The sequence below is a fragment of the Cyanistes caeruleus genome, chromosome 4, assembly GCF_971803275.1.
Source record: "Cyanistes caeruleus chromosome 4, bCyaCae1.hap1.1, whole genome shotgun sequence".
NCBI classification, from domain to species: domain Eukaryota; kingdom Metazoa; phylum Chordata; class Aves; order Passeriformes; family Paridae; genus Cyanistes; species Cyanistes caeruleus.
The window spans coordinates 31,224,066-31,238,966 of NC_141704.1; the positions used below are offsets into that span (position 1 = coordinate 31,224,066).

General features: G+C 38.7%; 1 protein-coding gene across 2 annotated transcripts in view; it reads right to left on the minus strand.

The window, feature by feature from the left end:
* MYH9 (myosin heavy chain 9) overlaps positions 1-14,901 on the minus strand; it is a 69,962-nt gene that overhangs the window by 49,861 nt on the left and 5,200 nt on the right. For both annotated transcript variants that reach the window (XR_015286382.1, XM_086887349.1), the window contains exon 2: positions 4,145-4,497. Coding sequence is in view for 1 of the 2 variants with exons in the window: in XM_086887349.1 (XP_086743475.1) it covers positions 4,145-4,477 (333 nt within the window). In the remaining variant the exon portion in view is untranslated. The remainder of the gene's footprint in view (positions 1-4,144; positions 4,498-14,901) is intronic.

The following is a 14,901-nucleotide window of genomic DNA, read 5'->3' on the forward strand; positions in this document are numbered from 1 at the left end:
CAAATTGTAAGGTCAGCAATGTATAGTATGTTCAGTAGGTATCTTTAGAAATCTCAGTATTGTTTTGAACCAGTCAAAATAGAAAACAATTCTAAAGTAGTCCATGCTCAAGGAATCAGCGATATACACCAAAGCTTACTTCAAATTCATATCAAATGGTTAATTCATTATCTACGATAGCAAACTTCATTTTTTCAATTAGTTTCCACTGGCTTAAATTGCACAGTTCTAATGCAATACAACTGTCAAAACACTTCCAGTGAAAATATTAAGTTTCTTTAAAAAAAAAAAACAACAAAGTTTGAGATCTGAGAACCTAAAAAAAAAAAAAGCCCAATATTTTTACTTGCAAAGGGAATAAGAAGAGCAGAGGCTTCTTAGATATTTCCTAGATATTCTAAGAATAGCATTCCATGCCCAGCTCCTGGGGTTTAGAGCAATCCTAGTTCCCTGACAACTTTAGAAGCAGCTGTTTGAAACATCTGGAGAGGAGCAGCTTTCTACAGCAACTTCCAGTGCTACCAGAGGACAGTACATTTGGCACTTTTTATTTCTATTGCCAAGATCTCTTCTATTGTTTGTTCAATGAAGAAAGAGTGCTTTGGAGCAGTAGAGAGTTCTCCACAAGGAGCACAGAGAGTACTTAATCAGATTTAGTTCCTTAGCTAGATAAAGGTAAGGATTATTCTGCAGTGATCAGAAGGGTGAAAATAGCATCTACTACACAGTTTGTGCTCTTATATTCAAACTTTTTGACATGCTAGCTTAACACTAAGTAACAAGTGCACTCTTATATGCAGCAGATTCAGATATAGACTCAGACAGACGTCCTCCAGAAAGCAAGCTTTTCATAGATATTTAAGGTTTCTTTTCCACATCCCAATATAAACAATCAAGATATGTTTCCAGACCTACTTTTTTTTTCTATTCATTTTTTTAAAACATTTGAGGAATATTTGAATGACTTACAGAAAATACTAAATGTCTTTCCAAAGTGGAAAACTATTAAAGTTGGCTAAAAACCTTTTGGCACAGTACTTCTAAAGTTCCAGGCAGCTAAGCTTTCATGAGACATTCTAGTCAGGTTAGGTTTCAGGTAGTGCTTGAAGGGAACAGTTTAAGGAGTTTACAGCAACCAAGCCAGCAATGTCAACTCCTTTTGCCTCAGCTTTAGTTCTTCATCAAGTCTGACAGCACTTGCACAGCACAGAATAAAAGCTGAAAGTTTGGGTGATGTTTTCCTGACCTTTGACCACACTGGTGGAAGACAGAGTAGGACAAAGAGACAGAAATGAGTCAAAGCAAGAGCAGCATGCTCACAGTGCACACAAGTCCACAAGGAATGTAGAGTTTTCTTAGCTGTGTATGTGTAACTCTTCATAGCTGTGACTGCTGACAAATCAGAATGGTTGCTTTTCAAGTAAGTAGACTGCACGACTAAAGCCACCCTATGGATGAGAGTGGCAGTTTTGAAAAGGGAACACATTAATTTCACTTAGAGTGATGAAGCCATGAAGCAAGTATGCAAGAAGAAGCTACCACCTCCTTCCAGCATTCTGCTTGCCAGGAGAAATACCTAAGGGAAGTTTCCATGCAGTAGAATGACCTCAGCTGTGTGAAGGGATAATTCTGTCTAATAAATAAAGAGGGGTAATTAATCATGGCTGGGATAAGCAACCGAGTACGACCACCAAGTCATGACTGCTGATTGAGCCCACTGCCAGTTTCATACAGGAAGCAAGTTGAATTGTATTAATAAGCAGAAGCCAGCCCTACCACAAGAAGAGTTATCTTCATCTTATTAAAGTACAAATAAATACTTATATGCATAAATCCCTGAATTGAACCCAAGGTTCCAATTGAAAGGCTCATCTATTATAAGCATAGCTGGCTTGGAAATCAGTACTTTGTCTCAGACATTACTATCTCAAAATAGAATTCTGGCATTATCTTTCACTAACTATTTCAAGTGACACACACGCCAAACTGGAACAAGTTTTATTTTTCTAACTGCTAAACTAGCTCTGAGGAGTTGAAAGGACCATCTGCAGCACGGCACAAAGATGACAGCATCAGAAAATTTATTTCCCAGTAACAGTTAACTTCAGTAAAATAACTGGAACACGTACGACTGAGCTTTGAGTTTCACACTGAATACAAACAAAGCAATTCAGGTAAGCAAAAATTATTCACAAAAGCTGAAAATTATCTTTTGATAAAGGATTCCAAATAGAAAGGGTTAATATGAAAACCAGTCTATTAGCAAGTCACCTCAGTGCAGAACAAATTGATGTGTGGAAACAGCAAACTGGTGTTTGGAGTCAAGCTCTTAGTTCTCGAACTGTTTGGCACTCCTCACTCAAAATTTGCCTGCACCAGCAATAAGATTTTCTCCCATTCATATTACAGGATGGAAAGACAGAAATAAAGATAAAATAATAAAATGGAAAAAAGACAATAACTTATAAAAAACACACAGCCCTGATGCCAAATAAGAAAGGAAGTAGAAGAACAGAACTAAACTATGCTTGTGATCTTTCCAGAGACATTTATGCTGGAGATGCATTGCGTGTACTCCCTTTCTTCAAGCGGATTAATGATCAACTAACAGCCACTGCAAAGAAAGTATTTTAAGCCTTCCCATTAATCTCCTGACTTGCTGAGAACTGCTGACAGGTGAGATCAGTCCATTTCACAAGTGCACAGGAACACAGTTTTGGCAAGACTAAGATTCTGTAATAGAGGAATACTATGCAAGGTTTGCTTGGGTGAAGGGTGTGGAGATTTTTTACCAAAAAAATCTTACAATCTTCTTACAATCCAATTAAAAGAACTCAATTAGTCACAGACTATGTCTGAAATTTCAGATGGTATCTTGCAAGATATGTGAAACAGCCCATTGCACAGCATGTAACAGACTTTGAGACACTGCTGAATTATTTTCAACAATTATTATATAAGCTAGCAGTGCTTCCTATTCTAAAAATGTTACTCATGGATCTTGCATATCCTATTTCATCTGAATACCAGTGTTTTTCCAACTGAGAATAGATTTTGACCAATAGTAGAAGGCAGAAGTTAACTACAAGAATAATAAACTACATCAGCCTCCAATTACACTAGCTCTCAAATTCTGACATCAGACTGTGGAAGTCAGACTAAGTTTATATCAGCCTTGCATCCTTCATATATTCTCTGATAATTTCTCCGGGAGTCATCTATATGCCTTCATGCCACTGCAGAAGAACAGACACAGCACCAGTAAGTCATGAGTTTCTCCCTAGTCCTGTTTTAACCAGTCACTGCACACAGATTTTACATTACCAGTGAGTTTAATAACTCATTCTATAACTGCAGAGTATTAATAAAGCAGAAGATAGCATGACCAACATCTGCTTGCTAAACATAGGCAACATAAAGAGGAAATCAGAAGGGAACTGAAGAACCAGGTCAAGGTTCCAAAGTCTCCTTCCCCACCTTTCCCTATTTATTGCCTTTGGCGTTCAGTGAAGTGGCTGCTGCCTGCTTCTTTGGGTATGACCTTTGGTCCCATAAATGGTATCTGTTATTTACACAGCAGTAAAAACCAGGAACCTCTGATCTTTTCCATTTGGGGATGGAAAGAAAAGGAACATTTCCTATTTGTAAGTACATGCAGGCACACATGGTCCTTCTCTAATAAGATGCTCTGAGAGCCACACAAAAAGCTTGGCACTGGTGATCTTTCCCACTGAAGCTCCAGACATGGAAAACACATTTCAGATGCAAGGTGGATTAGGACTGTGGTGTTGTTGTTGTTGTCATCGTTATCATTAGTATTTTTTTCAGATCAGACTCCCTGTTTACCACTATCCAACTGCTCCTGTGTCTTGCTAAGAGAAAGTTAAAAGGCATTCAAAACATCCTGCAAGCAAAGACACTAAAACATTAAAGCCAGATTTACCATAGCATTCCTTGAAAGCTTCAACATTAACTAGAGGGGGATTGGCATAGTTTAGTGAAAAAATTTTAAGTGGAGGGAAGAAGGTAAGTCACTTTGATGAGTTGTGTATAGGGGCAATGAAAGGCTAACATACACATTTAGGAGCAAAGCAATTACAGTATGTAATCAGGAACTCCTGCCCCAACAGACAAGATTACTTACATAGATCAGTCCTGAGTAGTATCTCTCCTTCAAGTTGTGAAGCACAGAAGCCTCATTCAGGCACGTCAGCTCTGCCATATCTTCTACTTTAGAGAATTTGGGGGGGTTCATCTTCTGGATGTCATCCTTATTTACTTTCACTTTCTTCCCATTCTCTGCCAGTTCCACGATGGCTTCATCTCCTACTTCTTCCTTCAGGCTAGCTGCCTCAAACCCATTCTTCTCTGAGGGAACCCATACCAGCTTCTTAGCTGCCCAGTCAGCCTGAGTCAGGGGGTTATTAATGATGTTTTTGTCCACATAAAGGTACTTATCCGCATCTCTTTGCGACATTGTGGTTTACAACTGGGGACCTGTACAGAGAGGGGGAAACAAAGAAAAAGGTTATTTTTGAAGCCTCAAATTGACTTGCAAATTCCTAGAGGCAGACAGGCACATGCTAAGTACTCTGAATCCCTGGTCATCAGAGCATGCCTCTCCCTCCTTTAATTTCATGTTAGTAAGCACCGCTCAAATTGTCAAACTTCCAATAAGGCCAAGGTTTTGCTTGCCAAGAGTACGGAAAAAAAAAAATCAAACTAGCAAGCAGTTTTTAAAAAAACCCAAAACCTACAACAAAACACTGACCGTTAAGCATTTGGAAGCCATTATTTGGCAGAAAAGAGGAAGCATATTAAAGTGGCAAGCACCAAACAATTTGTGCCAATCTTCACAGCATCAGACACTCTGTCAATAACATTCAGGTCAAAATTAACCCTTCACTGCTCTGCTTGGTAGAGATATTGGCTCTCAAATCAAATCCTAAATGTGTAAACTTTTACTTTGTATCTCCTTATTCTGATAAGCTATAAATCAAAAAACACAACTTCTCAAAAACGTCAGCTACCAGCCTAGAATATGGGGTGCACTTTGCTTCTAAAAGTTAGCAGTAGTTTGCAGCCAGTAAGTAATTTGCCACCAGTTAAGACTGATATTAGATACTTTCCATCACCAGCTTAGTAGTAATACCCAGCCTGCCAGTTTATAATTTTTTTTTTTTTCTAGATAATGTTCTGTAGCAAAATATCTCCAAGATAGTAATAGAATAAATCAGGAAATTTTACAGCTAAGTATCTTCTACAAACATCCTTCTACGAAGCTATGGTCAGATAGAGGAGAGAGTTTCATCCCTACCAAAGGGAGACTTAGGCTGCATACTTGAAAAATGGCACCCTGGATTTAGTGTTTCATCAAAATCAGAACACTACCGCCAGGGATTTTCCAGTTTATAAGGCAGCAATTTTATTAGTGCCATTCAAAAGTCCTTTCAATCAGAAAAGGACTGCGTGCGTCAAGGCTCATTAGCCATGTAACAGCAGCCTCTTTACAAGATCCCATAAACATTACTTCTTGAATTCTTCCTCACAAAGATACCAGTGTCCTCAATATATGTTTTTCATAGCTTGAATAGAAACTAGAGCTCTTGACCACCTAAAGAACAGGAAATGAAAATATGAGTACTCATGGCCTAGAAGGCTATCAAGAGCTATATGGATAACTTTTCTACAGAATTCATATTTACAAGCCAGCAGGCAAATCAAGTAAGTGAAGTTTGACTACACACACTCCAGACAAAAAAGTATTGAAAGCGGGACAGAAGCAGCTCAATTCCCAAAACATGCATGAGAACAACAATAGATGTAGAGTCCCAGCATTAGCAAACAGTGAATGAAGCCAGAAAAACATCACCATAATAATGATGGGCACAAATGCCAACACCAGTAATTTGTAAGCGTGTAGGGAAATTCCTTTCAACAAATGTATCACTGTAAGTGGTATGTAACTTTGTGCCAGAGACTGTATGGATAGTTATATACTCACAGTCAAAAATTCTTTAGCAAACAAAGAGAAAATCACTCTATAAATAATCACTTCCTTTAGTTTGAGTTTAAAATCTTTGTCTTAAGCCTTACAGGATATGCCAAGCAGCTATTCCACACTTGACCTCATCTTTCCTTCCCCACAGGGTCACCGACACTTCCACCTCAACCACAATGGCGATTCTCAGAGAAACTCCTCCCTGGCTTTTCATGTTATTCCTGAAAACTAGTTTTTAATGGATACCTATCAACGAGATTTGTTGTAGAGATAAGATACAGCAATGTGGAGGCTGCCATAAAAAACTTGAGCTGTCGGGAGAGCTCCAAGACCATCCTATAACAGCAAGCCTGACAGAGTATATAGCAAGTAAGACCAAGAATTCAACAGAAGACATTAGGATTTCATGACACTGCAGAGTATCATCTGCAGGTTGTAATCAAAGGGTTAAAAAAAGGGAAAGGAAGGAAAGAGGGGGAAAAGAAAAAAAAAAATTCAATTGTTCAGAGTTGTATCAGGTTTGGCAAGGCAACAGCTGTGCTCTACCCTCCATTACACAGCTTCCTGCCTATGCAACTCCCAGAATGTAACCAGTTGCCTTTTTTGGCTATAATCAGGCAGGACACAGAGGCACTAGGCTTCAGCTAGATTCAGTTTCATCATTTCCTGAGGAATCTGAAGTAACCAGCCATCTGAAGTGTCCTACATTGCACCAAAATATAGTCCTCACATCCTCGCTGCTAGGGTACATGCATGCATTCAGTACACCTTAAGATACAGTCCAGGTTAAAGACTATTTTTGGCTAAGACCACAAGAAATCTTTCCAAGGGTATCTATCCCCAGTCAGTCCTAGATCTGGGGAGAACTAAAGAAAAGGTAGTTACAGAGAGTTACAGGAATCAAATTCTTTGCAGGAAGAGAACCCCAAATTATCTCCCATACTACAAGAGTGCATTCTGCAGCCAGTAAGAGATCATTATAGAGTATCTATACCTTTTTATTTTCAGGGCTGAAAACAACTTTCATAGTAAGAGAAGAAATAGCCTAATAGCTATTCTAAAATCTCACCAAACATTAAAGTTTAATATATTTTTAATATATTAAATATATATTAATATAGTATAATATACTGAAGATATAAATATATATATTTAATGTAACTTTTAATATTTTGAGTACTACCGAATAGTAGTGAGGAGATTCAAAAAGGGTCTGCACTTCAAACTTGAAACAGACCTGAAAATTCTCCTATTGAATGGCAGCAGCAGCCTTCTTATCATCATCTTAAACTAGCTCTCCTGTGCTCCAGAACAGAATCCTCACGTAGTAGATGACTAGAGGCTCAAGCTAAGATAACATGGCATTAGAGCTATTCTTGAGGCTGACTTCAAACCCACAGGGCGTCTAAACTAGCAATACCACAAACCAACCATTAATTTGTCTTCTCCACAAGAACAGTACCAGAGGAATCAGATTCAGCAAGTTCCATTTCATGGTCTCCTAAACTTATTTTCCTAGCTTATGCTGCATTTCACTGGGCATTTCTAAAGATCCCTTAAAGTGGTCAAGGAAGGAAGCAAGCCCAGTAAGCTCTTACAGCCTTAGAGCAACTCACAATGAATGCAAATCATTGCTGTTTTAGGAACAAATTAGGAAGCAATTTGTTTGCCTGGTAGTTTGCATTTGGGGTGTAGATAATTATGTAGGACAAGGACATTTATCTTTACATAGCTATTGTGCAACTGCCAGATGAAAACACCGTTAACAATATTCTTTTTGATGCCAGTCTATAGGCAAGACGACCAAAGAATACAGAAGGAAGACAGACCATCCTTGTTTTGAGTTTAAATGCCTCCTTCCTAGTATTGTTTCCAAAAATGACATACTACAGCCACTTCCCCATTAACCCAGTATGTTCCCTTATTGTGGTTCATAGTAGTCTGGGGAAGAGGCTGGTCAAACTTTGCTCATTTTCCATTATTTTAGGATCCAAAAGACATTCTTTGCCATTTAACTATATAATTGCCACAAAGATGCCATGCAGCCACAGATAGAGACAACACAATCTCTACAATCATGAATAGGATGGGACCAAGACATCAGAATGTAGAGCAGCCTTAAAAAAATAGTACCAACTGCCCTGTTGACATATATATTTCCCAGCAGACAGATTCTTTTGAGAGGAACAAGTCAAGCACTGGATTTAACTTAAGATGACATGCACTCCCTTTGAATTAGGCAGAATTACTCCAAACTCTCACTGGAATACAGTGGACATATGGACAGAAGTTTACCTTAAGTTTCCTGCAATTTCATAGCCTTAAGGCTGGAATTATGAGATTTCACACACTCTCTACTTAAAGCATCAAGTGCTTCCCATAAACCTGGGAACAAACTCTATAAGGTTTGGAAAGGTCAAAAAACTACCTCTGCTCTAAGGTCTTTTTCTTTCAATTACAAGTGTTTTGCTAAAAGCACAGAACATTACCCATTTGCAATTTAATTTTCAATAATTATTTGTATTACATTCCCCATTCCCCCCAGACATTTACTCTGTCAGCAGCCACAGAACTGTTCCTGGGAGTGAACCACTGTTCAGTAAGGTAAGCTTGGGCTTTACTGAACTATGGAGGTAATAGCTGAAATAGAAATAGAATTCGTAAGAACATTAATGGCAAGAGTTAAAGCGTCACACAAGTATTAAAGCACTGTCCAGGCAAGGAAATACCTCCAGTTTGAGTTACCTAAGCCATCATTAAAGTAGGAATCCCCACACTGTTCTTTCTTGGCTTCAGCCTCATTCCTAGCAAAGCTGCATTACTACACTGGAATAGACAGTTTTATTCAAACTCTGTTTCATTTCCCTACTTTAACAAATTATGAGAAGTTTGTGAAATACTGCGCTACAGAGGATGCAAAATAGCCATACACATGCACAGACTCCTTGGCAACTCAGATCACCACTTCAGAACTTTGCTGTAAGACTGAGCCTGTATGTAAAGGGTCTTAAGTGGATAATTAGTGCAAGTTTTCTTCTGTTTCATATCCACCAGTAAGACACTGTTACCAATTTTCTGTGATTTCATATTAAACAGTCCTCCCACATGATTTGCTTAGTGGCCTTTCCACTTGCAGTGCAAGGGGAACTACCCTAAAGGGTGACAAAAAGAATGAACAATAAGTACCAAACATATTTAGACTACAAGTTAATTTCCCCTTCTTTAAAGAGTTCACCTTTTAAAAGCAGTTCAGGAATACAACTTTTCCACCAGTTTCCAAACTGTCTTACATTTAGCAGGTTGTCAGAGGGTGCAATACAAGACAAAAGGCCCTTTCACAGAACAAACGGAACATACCTTTCTATAGGTAAGACAAGACTTTTGCACTAGAAAATTACAGTGCTACTGGTCTCTCTTATGGCCTTATTTTGGGTACAACTAAGTTGCCCTCAGTGAAGAAATTTGATTATTTGTTAATACACAAAAAAATTTAAAAATAATCTGACCTTGAGAAGCTGCTAATGATTCAAACTGAGTTTGGTCAGTAACATTCATATGATGGGAACCCTTGCTAAGCGTATGATCTGAACAGCTAATACTTGCATTATTCCTGCAACTCAACTGTTTCGCTCTCCCCAGCCAGCTGAATACAGTTCATCAAATCAGATTTAACAGCAGCTAGAAAGCTAGACTAAACTAGTCTAAAATAGACTATAGTGGCCAAGCTAGCTACAGTAACCATGAACTGACAATATAAAACCCCTAACCCACCAATAAAAATCTTCTTATAATTCCCTTGTATTCACTAAGAAACCGTTCAGATCTCATTTGTTTAGGTTAGGCTGACACTCCACATCTCTAAGTGCCAGTATGTTTATAGAAAAGAAAACTGTAAGGTTTGTTAGCCCAAACTGCTCCAGTTTGTAAGCAACGCCTAAAAACAGAGTTTAAATCACTAAGGGTGAGAAATGAATCAGAAGGAAGAGGCGGAGAGGAAAGGAAAGGGAAAAGCTGGCAGGAAGCTGAACTGATGGACAGGTTATATCTGCTTATTTCTCAAGTTCAGTATATTGAGACACACCAGTGCTTGATGCTTCAGGCTGAATGCAAGAATCGTGAATTTCAGTGATCCCACGAGAGAATACAACACCAGACAAGTACCTGAGCCTACAATTAACACCCCCTCACAGGCAGCCCCCCAAGCTGCACTTACCCTTTGCATTCAGAATGCTGCCATGCAGATTCATTTCTTCTATTTCAGCTTATTTGGGATTCATAATGACTGCTATTAGGCTTACTGTAGTTCACTGCTTTCCTCTCTAGTCACAGTCTGACGCACACAATACATTGTTGAAAGATTTATTTCACAACTGGAATGCAGTTTGCTGGCAATTATTGTTGCATATTCAGTTTGACTGTAGTGCTGCCCAGACTTGCCAGCTACCCTGTTTATTACTGTAAATTAAACTCAAGGTAGAGCACTAAAGTGCCCTCTCCATGTGGGGCTCTAAGAACCAAGAGGGAGGAATCAAATTATCTAATGTATAAGTGATGCTTCTATTGCATCAAAGTGACCTACTGGACAGACTACAGGTAAGGCAAAAGAAAGAAATTGAAGGAAATTCTGCATCTTCCAAGTGGCCTAAAGGTACCCAGCACACATCCTCAGAACACTGAACATGGAACAAGTGTTTCTTGGTTTCTCTGTGTCCAGCCCTCTTCATCAGCTGCCAAGCACCACTCTGCTATGTGTGAAGCAGCACTTGCATGTATTCTATTCTAACAGCTGACAGAGGGGGTTTGCTCTGGCAGCTGGGACTTCCCATGTTAAAGTGCAAAGGCCACAAAGCCACGTACATCCCACTTAATAGTCACCTTTTCTCTCCACTGGGTTCAAATACAGTAGGACTGAGAGAACAATCCTACAAGCATGGCACATGTACATTTAACAAACATTAATGCCAATCTGAAGAGGCTACTTTAGGTACCAGACTCAAAACAGGATAGTGCAGGCTTCACCATGGACTACAGAAGCACAGGAACGATCTTGGGCAACCACACTGCATGCAGTAATTAACCACTGTGGGTTATAGGCAAATAAAAGCAGGCATAGCTTCCCTAAGTTAATGCTAGGGAGGGTATGCTTGCCTCTGTTTTAATTGCACCTTAGGAGTTCAGGGAGACACAGAGACACACTACCATGTAGATGGCACCAATACAGTTAATCAGCTCTATGAAGCCTGTGCACACTCTGTTTAAACACACCAAACACCGATTTAGGGAGGGGGAGGGTAGCCTTCTGTTGATTTCAAGTCCAGTCTTTAGCATGACAAAGCTAGGCTGGCTGCCACCCAACCCCATTCACTTTGAATAAATATTCAAAGTTTACAATCCTGCATAATACACTTTCTGCGACTGTTGTTTCTCATTAGTGGAGTACAGTACATGCCTTCTCAGCAGAGGAGAGAATTCCTCTTCCAGAGACAGTGTGCCCACAAGGAAAACATTCCAGGGGGAGAACACATTCTTCGTGACCACTCAGCAAAGTAATCCCACTTAAGGAGACAGCTGTAGTTCAGAAAACTGCAGCCCATCCCTGCTGTTCAAGCTGTTTTGCTGGAAGACTTGTTTTCAGGAGGCATAATGGCCTGTGTAAGTTCTGATCAGGCATGCAGAGTTCCCTACAGACACTGCACAAGAGCTTAGAAAGTTTTAACCTTTGATACCTCAGAGTCACTTTTCATCCCCTCCCTAATATTCTGATTTAAGGCTAAAAAGGTATCTGCCAAGAACTCTCAGGCACTGTTTAAGGTAGTTCTACATACATCAATTCACACTCCCTGTCATCTCTGTCAATGCCAGGTTTCAATTCATTGCAAGAGGGAAAAAGGAATAAAACAATTACACCTAAATATGGAGATGAAAAATATGGTTCTGGTTCACCCTTTTAGATGCAAATATTTAGCATGTATTTGGCCAAGATAAAGTCATCTTACAGGAACAATTACTCTTGCTAATGTTAACTGACAAATTGCTTTGATCTCAGCATCAATACTACTAATCATCTTCCAGCTCATAATGAAAAGAACCAAGAATGAGTGTAAATATGTCCAGTAAGCAATTTTAAAGGTATTATTTTTACTTTGCAGCTGAAGTTTCTCTAGACACTTTCAGCTCAACCTATTGTGCCAAACTAGCACTGTGTACAAACAGCCTCCTGCTACATCTCATATTTTTATTCTCATTTCAAATCATTCTGCTGCACATTAACAGCAGCTATGGGGATGGCAGGCAAAAACTTGGCACCTAGACCTCTACCACCTCTACAGGGTCCAAGCTTGATTCTCAACCCTTCCAGCAATACATAACAGTTCAATAAGACGTCTCTTGTTTATGACAGCGATCTCTGAGGTAGAGGTCTGGAGAAGAATGACTTTTTCTGGACATGAGAACGCAGCAACTCCTACACAAAGAAGAAAAAACTACATAGCCTTTACATTCCAGGATGTGTAAGGAGGCCAGGCTGAAAATATTTATATTTTTAAATTTTTATTATATTTATATTTGTTTTATAAATACTTATGCTCATAAATATCACGTTCAAGATAGTCTGAAAATTCAGATTGCGACATTTCCCTATTGCATTCAAGGTCTGGCACAGCTTCTTAGACAACCATTATAGGACTGTTCTACAGAAAGCTCCTGGTGCAGCACAGCACAAGAGGAACACTGGTCTGGTCTGTACACCTCAGCCACAAGTTTGTCTTCTGGTTAGATTGCTCTCTCCCTGACCTGTGCACTTTCTTCTCTAACTGGCAAATATATCAGACTTTAGAAAGGAACAGCATTAGGCATCACTGATTTTAGAATTCACTCAACCATGCCCTCCCCTGTCTGGATCTCCTGGAACATTGGTTTTTGTGTTAGAAGTGAAGAAAGGACTCATCTTTCAATCTTAAAAGAGTAAAAGCAAGGACACTTCAAGTAGAAACAGTCTGGACTATTAGAATCATGGCTATCTGCCGTATAAAATTTTCTCATTCTGGCAACACAAGATACTTTTTTGGAGGAAAAAAAAGAAAATTATCTCCTTTTGGCATGCCACTGATATGACATTCTATGGTTCCCATATGAGGAAACAAATATAATTTGAAAATTTCCAATAAGGTTTTGCTTTCTGCCCTAAAAGGATAAAAAAATAACATAAGGAAACACTGACCACGGAGTAGCCAAACTGTTTTGTGTGTTTCCACCATAGCTAACAACATTGTCCACAACCATACACATGGCTCAGCTATGGTGATGAGGCACTGGAATAAGCTGCCCAAAGAAATTGTGGATGCCTCATCCCTGGAAGTGTTCAGAGCCAGGTTGGATGGGGCTCTGAGCAACCTGGCCTAGTGAAAGGTGTCCCTCATGGCAGAGGATTGGAATGAAATGATCTATGAGGTCCCTTCCAACACAAACAATCCCGTGACTCTCTGATACTCTTCTCCTTATCTACATGAGCAAAAGCCGAACTGCAGCTGCACTTTTTCCTAACAGAATTAGCAATAATACAACATGGTGATATTTATCAGTTAAGTCTACATCAAGTTTTTCAAGCACTAAAGAACTAAAATTTATTAATATAGTTCTGCCCATAAGGTAAAAAATTAGGATTTGCCACACAAAAGATTACCTCCCATCATGTGGAAGATAAACTGTGCACATGTATACGTCAGTGCTACATGGAAAATGTAGATAGTTTTTAGAAGTTACATTAATTTGCCTAATAAATTGGCAATCCTTCTTTTATGACTAATACATCTTCCTCACTCCATGTGTGTGCTCTCATTTTACTTTTCCCATCATATACTGCATTAGACTTGGAAAGGGCCATTAAACCAATTCACAATAATTTACTGTGTAATGAAATGTCACAGACTTTAGTGCCTGCTATAAAGATTCATACTGCAACATAAACCAGTTCACTTAACTTTTATTGTCTGGGTTAAGTCACAAATCTTAAGTCACAGTTTAAAATGTTTTTGTACTTGTGGAGAACTCTTACTTGGTATTATGCTCATGTGTCCTCATGCAGACACATCCACTTGAAACACAGCAGTTTCAAGTATCCAATTATTTAACTATTTCAGGTAGCCTACTGTACATCTGCATCCGTAGTTCCATTTATTTAAACAATTCTGTGAAGTCTGAATACATTCTACTTGATGTCAGAAAGGGATAAAAAAACATTTCTATCTCTGAACAATGGGAAAAAAAGCAATGTCTGAACCACAACTATGAAGAATAAAATATAATTAAGTGGCACTCTGCTAAAAAAAATAAAATTCCACTAATACAAAAGAAACGTTTCTTGGACTACTTCATATACATTTACAAGCAAGAAGTAACGTTGCCTTCTAGATAGTTAATGCAACAAAGAATTTATGAATTAAATTGCTGTTTCCGGTTATCTTCATCTCAAATCCTCCCCTTCTGTTAAACACACAGCTATCCATCCCCACAATCACCCAAAAAACCCAGAGAAAAATGTCAATACCTTCCTCTACATTTTAAACTATGACTGATACAGCCAGAACAGAAGCCTGAGAGTATTTTTATTCACCTACATTAAAAAAAAAAAATGTGCAAAAATCAATTTACCTTATAAACCAACTAGTTTCAAGTGCTCAGCCAGGAACTTCCTAATCCAGCTCACTGGTTTGATTTCAGATTTACATTCAGTATTGCTTGTGAAGTTCTTTCATCTAAACACCCTATACCTGTTCAAATATGTCTAAATCCTAAGATAAGGCTTATTTTTCTTAAACTGATGGCACATCAATGAAAATTACTTTGTTCACACATTTCAAAATAATTGATTTTATCAATTCTGGCACACAAAGATTGGAATC